Genomic DNA, 7,181 nt, shown 5'->3' with positions numbered 1-7,181 from the left:
CACAATAAAGAAAACAGAGGAAACATAATGAACAAAAAAAATATGTAAACAATGAAATAATTTTTAAAATACATCTACAAATGGACGGGACGGTGAAATCACTAACTAATAAAGGTAATTAAAAATAAATTGTCACAACTTAACGAAATCATTGTACGTTTAATTCTCAAACAAACTAAAGCTCTCGGTGTGGACACTAAAGTTCGTCATTGTCAATAAACTGGACAAACGACCAAATGACTGAAATCGACATGTATATGGAGGTGTTAAAAAAAATTCCGTAAAAAATTGTTTTATTAAATTTTTTTTTATTTGTCATTTTATTTATTTCTCACGCATATTTATTCGGTGCTTTTATAGACAGACACTACGTGCTTAAAAATAATAAAATACAGTTTTAAAATCACTTTCAAGTTGGAAAGTCCAAATAAATAAAAGTACCTTAAAATTTTTCAGAATCAATTAAACGAATTAACCCAAAAAATAGAATAAGATATATATATATATTAGACAACGTTATGGGATTTGGGTGTACATTGAAATCCAAGTACCAAAACTGGGCAATTTCATTTTGGCACCGAACCCAACGGTGGGTCCACCACAAGCTCACGAACTGGCGCTAATTGTAAACCCCACGAGTCATCGCCTCCCGGTTCCGGTTGTGCCACTTGCACGTCAGGATCCTGACGTACGTCCTCCGGAAGGTGGCGTTGCACAGCGCGTAGCACACCGGGTTTATAGTCGAATTGATATAACAGAGAGCGTAGAAAAACGACCACAACTCGGCCGGAATGCATTTCGTGCAAGCCGTCAGAGGCTTCAGCAACACCAAGATGTTGTATGGGGTCCACGTTATGATGAACGACAGCAGGATGGCTGAGAGGGTCTTGGCTGCTTTCGTCTCCTGTTTCTTTTCCTGCGTCTTCTTTTTCTTTGGCTGCTTAGTCAAGCCTTTGCCAGCCAATTGTTTAGGTATGATTTTGGCGTTGAGCGGTATTCGAACGTCCTGTATGTGTGAAGTTCGTCGCGTCAGCGCCGCGTGGCCGGCCGGATGTAAGTTTAGCTCGGAGTCTCCTCTCGTGGGCCGGTAGTGAGGTCTAGCCATAGACGGAGGCGACTCTTCGGTGATCATTTTAATTGTCGCTCTTTCCGTATCGGCGTCCGGTAGCCTGATGACGATGGTGTAAACTGAGTCGGCCGAAGCAGACTTTGGCGCTGGTGAGGTAGTTGTGTTAATTCGTGTGTTCGGAGGTAGAGATCTGCTGTCCCTGGCCGAAGTGACCATCCCTGGGGGTTCGTAGGTCCGACGAAGTGGGGATGTGCCCCCATCTCCTGAGCCACTCGAGCCACCGCGTGTAGCGTATGGATCTCTTATGACATTAAGCGACGTGCACCTGCCGACAGAAAAGCTAATTAAACAATTGAAATTGATATCGTTGGCCAATTTGTTACAATGAAATTTACTCAGTATTTAGTAGGTACAAACTTTGCACAGAAAGTATCGTTCTCAGAACTGGAACTTTTCTGGGTAGGTCCTATTGAAATTCCGATAGTGTTAAAATAAGGATGCATTTTAAGCCAGCCGTAAAACTTTTATAGACACAAGTTCAATTCGAAAATTGGATTATGTGTTTATTTATTCATGCCTTCAGCCACTGAACTACGTGCGGGCATTTCCATACCGTGCAAATTCTAGAATATTACAAGTTTGTGACATTGAGCCCTCCGTGATTCGAATACGTGGTTTTTTAAATGAAACCATGACCAGTTTGCTATGTATATTTAATGTAAGAAAATGTTTTCAATAATCAACTTTATCGATAATCAACTTTATGACTCTTTCTGACATCTATTGGCGAATAATAATACTATTTTTCTTAATGAGAGCAACTAACTGCTTTAAAGACACAACAAGATGGCGTTATCCAAAAAAAAGAACCGAGCAAAGCTCGGTCATCATCTAGTGTATTTAACCAACTAGTGTAATTAACCAACATAAAAATATATTGTAACATTGTAATATACATAATATGAGGTGAAGAACACCAAAGTCTTCAAATGAAAATAAAATACTTACCTCGAAACTGAGCTCTGTAGAGGGGTTTCTACAGAAACCGGTGTCGCGTAGCCAGGGTCTGATGGTTCCTCCTCTGGCTCCGTATCTTCTGTGTCTTCCCTTCCGGAATGCCACCAGGCCACGCACCACGCTCGCACCACCGCCCACCCTCGTTTCGGTGGACGAGCACAGGAAGGCTACAGGATAATTGTAAAAATATTTAAGAATGCAGACTATAATCTCTACTATCACTGCACTAACTACTTAAGTTGTTTCAAGATGAGTGACGGTTTTCAGCTCGTGATTGATGACAATAAGCCAAGTGGCTAGTCATCTATAACTAAAAAGTCAGCATTCTATTGGGATTGGCCAAAGTAATCTCTTGAAAAGCATTGGTGATGAACATGAAATTTCAGGTAGTAGGGACCTTATTAAAAAAGAACCGAATATAGAGCGCCATGTATTTGTTTGTGACTTTAGTTGGGCCTAGTCTGACTCTGACTACAAAACACCACCTAAAAAAACCTTCGCAGCACAAATAGGCCTCAGTAATAATTACGCAAATTTACTTAGGCCATAACGATTTTCAGTAATACAATTCAAATAGATTTTTTTTATCAAAGATACCACTGCCTTCTATAGAATAACATTCCTTTCGGGCGATCATTACCAGCCTTTGCTCTGGTCTGCTAGTCCCTGCCAAATGATTCTGACTAGCCGTTGCACTTGGCACAGGTCCAGACACCAATATATGCCACGCGAATTTAGCACTTATACCGTTAAGATAGGCGATAGTGCTGCGGTGAGCACGACGCGCCAGATGTCGGTATTTGTTCAATAATTTCGTTTGTGAAGTGCTACAGAGTTTGTACGTGACATATTGTTTTCGTATGGTATTGTTTTTCGAAGTGTCTGCGAGAGTTGTGGCCTTAAATGCCTTTTTTCGTGTACTCCTGCGCATTTTTCTCCTACGTTACATTTTTGTGTGACAATTTTTTAGTGTTTAGTCTGTGCGAGTCAGAAGTCTATTGACAAATCAAATTCTGAATAACGCTAAGGATAATTTCAAAGTATCTTGCATATATAAGTTCTGAAAAACAGTAAAAAATTTAAAAAAGAAGGAACCGTAAAGTTTTTAAAATAATTATTTCTATTCTTTTTGACACATTTTATTAGCTTGAGCTCTTTTTTTTTCGTGCCTAAGCTGATCCTTGAGAGGCTATGTCAGCGTAACCGGGCGAGTAAGTGAGCTCACGGGGCGCAAACCGGGAGCGTTGCTAACACTGGCCCTAGCAAAAGCAGTGCTTAGCTGAATCTACCACCGGATCGTAATCGCGATTTACTGAGAAAATTGGCGAGAAACTCAGTGTGTTGTACACATGTATCATTCATCAACGTATAAATGTCGTTAGGAAGGTTTGAGCGTAATTTATTTCTAACTCTACATGCCTCAGATGAATAAGGCTTTGAACATATCGTTTCTACATAATACGATAAACGCTTATAGCTTACTTATAGCCAGGCCATTAATTCCGGCTGATAATCCCCCCGGGAATTCACTTTCGGCCCAATAAAGTGTGAGCCTTGCTTGTAACAGATGTTTGATGTTGGAGCCTACTAAGCTACGCGTGACAATTAAAAGTATTCGGGCCTCGCTCGATTGGTACTGACTCCAGTTTTAGGTACACCTAGCCAGTGGTCGTCCAAAATAACGTTTGCCTCTTCACTTTCTTCATTCAAAATCCTCATGTGAATTGTAATATTTTGAATATCTCTAGCGTCACTGTGTAACCGATTGTAATTGTCGTTGTTTCATTAAATATTCGACGTGTTAATAATGATTTCCTTCCCTTTGTCTGTATCTATCCATATACTCATAATTACAGCTTAATCTCAAAGCTTTAAGAAGAAGCTTTGCCCGTCACATGTCATGTCTAAGGATGATACAAGTATTACACTTATATTTAATATAATAGGTTGTATATTTAGGATTAATGTAACCACATTACTTTAATTAAATTAAAATTACTTTAATTGTACTGATTGGTAATAAATGTGTACTACATTATTATATTAATAATTTAATACGTAATTTAACTTATTTTAGATTGATTTTCAACTTCACCTTTATGTTGTTGAAATAATGTAATTTTTAGCGACAAATTAAGCTAGAACGCGAATCTCCATACTACAATTTTCAAGGAAACTTTTCAAGGATAGAAGGAACTGCTTAATTGCTCGAGATGGGTTGGCGGTCACAGACAACGTGAAAACCACCCACCCACTTCGAGTTAATGACCTAAGTTTCATCCGTCCGTTGTGGATTTAAGTCAAATCTGAATTTTAGTCTGAGTTTGAGATAAATAAATCTATACAATTTTTATTTCTTTATCGCATAGATGGGTGGATAAGCTCACAACCACCGGTGTTAAGTGGTTACCTGAGTTCATAGACATCTACAACGTAAATGCCGCCACCCACCTTGAGATATGAGCTCTAAGGTCTCAGTATAGTTACAACGGTTACCCCACCCTTCAAACCGAAACGCATTACTGTTTCACGGCAGAAATAGGCAGGGTGGTGGTACCTACCCGTGCGGACTCACGCGAATTCGTACCGCCACTAATTACGCAAATTATAATTTTGCCGGTTTGATTTTTATTACACGATGTTATTCCTTCACCATGCAAGTCAATCGTGTACATTTGCTAAGTACGTATTTCATTAGAAAAATTAGTACCTGCGTGTGGGATTCGAACACCGTTGCATCGCTAGATACGAATGCACCGGACGTCTTATCCTTTAGGCCACGACGAGCTAGTATAATGCTCAGAGTACGCCCCAATCCATTATCTGGTATATAATCGCCATACTGTACACTATCTAGTTAGACGATTTCTCAGAAGACTGTCATACCTTAGATTCTCTCCATCGGTGGTCGTGTAGAACTCCTCGTACGTGATAAACTGAATCGGTGTCTCCGGATTCTGAACGGGCTCGTCCGTCGGCATCTTTTGTTTCGTCACTGCAAGAAAAAAACTAATTAAACTTTTCTGCAGTGTGTAGCATAAAGTCACTTGGCTTGAGTTTCAAGCAACTCCCATTTTTAATACGCTTTTATTAGCTTCAGACGTATGTATGTTAGTATGTAAAGGAATCTTTGAACATGATTATAAACCCCTTCAAAACGTCGGATTAACTCGAAATCTGGTATACTTATTAAGGACCGATGACAATGCAATATTATTAAAAAAAAAAAAATATGGGAAAAATGGAAATTCAATTAATAAATATGAATTAAAAATAGTGTAACAAAAATGATTTTAATGTGCGCTCTTCAGGATATTATCAAAATAACCCTTCTACACATATCAGAATTTGCTCATAAAATATTTATAACTATTGATACCATGCACCCCATTTTTTACAATAAAATCATTTTTTCTCACACTATTTTTAATTCAAATTTATTAAAATTTATTTTCTATTTTTTATTTGGACTTTCTATAAAAGCGTAATTATTATTACGCGACTATTATTTATTTTATGAATAAAAACGAACTTGGTACGCGCGATAGAGTTTCGCGCTGAAAACCAAACCGATAACGACAATAAAGGCCGCTCGAGTTGGTACCGCAGCCATAACTGTATCTGTGGTACGGGAGCATGATGACCACAAGGTGGATATAGGAAATCGTATGTGAATAACCACGGACCCCGGCTGCTTCTTTACAACGGGTGGGCCGTGAACTGGACTGCTTCTTTAGAACGAAAATAAAACCTTTTTTTTAATAAAGACCGATTGCTAGTGGCTCCAATGCCTTTACAGTTTCACCAGGACACATGGGCGAATAATAGGCTCAGCTAGGAGGGGTGGGATTTGCGAACAGCTGCCTGAGTGCCTCCGAAGGAGACCTAACCGCTCAAAGGCAGCTGCTTCGCGAATATATCTACTACCGGATCGGAATCGCGACCAGCTGAGAAGATCTGGTGAGAAACTCAGCGGGCTGATGTATGGATTAGATTGCACGTCGAACCCGACGAGTATGGTTACCAGAGTCGTGAAAATAACTAATTAGCAAACATTTATAAGGGCTTACGCCAATATACTCTTTTGCCCAATTGTTTCAGCAAATTAATAATAATATTGACTTTATTTTGAAATTTGGTAAATCGATCAGCGATACAAATATTTATGGAAAAAATTAAATCATCTTATGTCTCAAATATCTGTCTGTTCGGTGAGCATAATATTGCGGCAGTTTCAAATTAAAATCTGCATCCGTAGATAATCAGTAACATATTTTAAGTTACCGCCCCATGATCAACACCCTTGTCGAACAGCCACCTTGAGGTTTGAGGTCGTTTTAAATTGTAAAAAGGCTCTCTCGACTATCAAACGCACAACCGCTTTGCCAGGAGACAATGTATTATACAATTTATATTCAACAACATTTCTTTGACTGAAATACCAAAACCAAAAAAGAAAATAGTATTACAACATGAAGTCCATCACATAGATACGTATCCCATCACAATAACGGGCCATTATTACCCTTTAAGGGCACGATACAGATGTGATATCATAAGCAATGACACTGTGATATGAGTTAACGAGTGCGGAATGGGTTAATCAGTAATAAACGGACTCGTACACTGGCGACGTGCCAGAGTGCAGTCACATTTCGTACAAGAGAATTTCCTTTGGTCCAATTCATAGACTGTAGCGTTTTATTATTAGTTCGAGACTGGTGGACAAACGCTAACGTGACATGAGCCTTGATGAGCAAATTATATATGTCGGTGCGAGGACGAATAGTTTATTATTTGTATGTTAAAGCTTGAACCATTTGAGGGTAGTTTGTTAAGCATACTGTTACGCGCTGGGGTTCGGGATAAATAAATAAAATCGGTTGTCTGTAAAGTCGCTTTACTGACGATAGTTGAACGTGACAACGTCATAAGAAAATACTGTTGGACGGAATGGTTTCATTTTTCAAAAGAAACATTTTATTTTATTTGCTTGATAGATATTTTGTATGGACAATTGACACCACATTCACTTTTCACTGAACTTCATACTTGACGAAAACATATAAATGTATTATTCTATAGCAGCTGTCCA

General features: G+C 38.8%; 1 protein-coding gene across 3 annotated transcripts in view; it reads right to left on the bottom strand.

Annotated features, from left to right (window-relative positions):
* Positions 1-285: 285 nt before the first annotated feature.
* The window catches only part of LOC101745328 (muscarinic acetylcholine receptor DM1), a 72,080-nt gene continuing 65,184 nt past the window's right edge, over positions 286-7,181 (bottom strand). For all 3 annotated transcript variants that reach the window (XM_021347541.3, XM_012689820.4, XM_012689819.4), the window contains 3 exons: positions 4,973-5,081; positions 2,078-2,253; positions 286-1,394 (listed from right to left, as the gene is read on the bottom strand). In XM_021347541.3, coding sequence (XP_021203216.2) covers positions 620-1,394; positions 2,078-2,253; positions 4,973-5,081 — 1,060 coding nt within the window. In that variant the 3' untranslated portion in view covers positions 286-619. The remainder of the gene's footprint in view (positions 1,395-2,077; positions 2,254-4,972; positions 5,082-7,181) is intronic.

Source organism: Bombyx mori, chromosome 23 (genome assembly GCF_030269925.1).
Source record: "Bombyx mori chromosome 23, ASM3026992v2".
Classification (NCBI taxonomy): Eukaryota; Metazoa; Arthropoda; class Insecta; order Lepidoptera; family Bombycidae; genus Bombyx; species Bombyx mori.
Note: the sequence above shows the minus strand (reverse complement) of the source record. Positions and strands in the feature narration are given on the sequence as shown.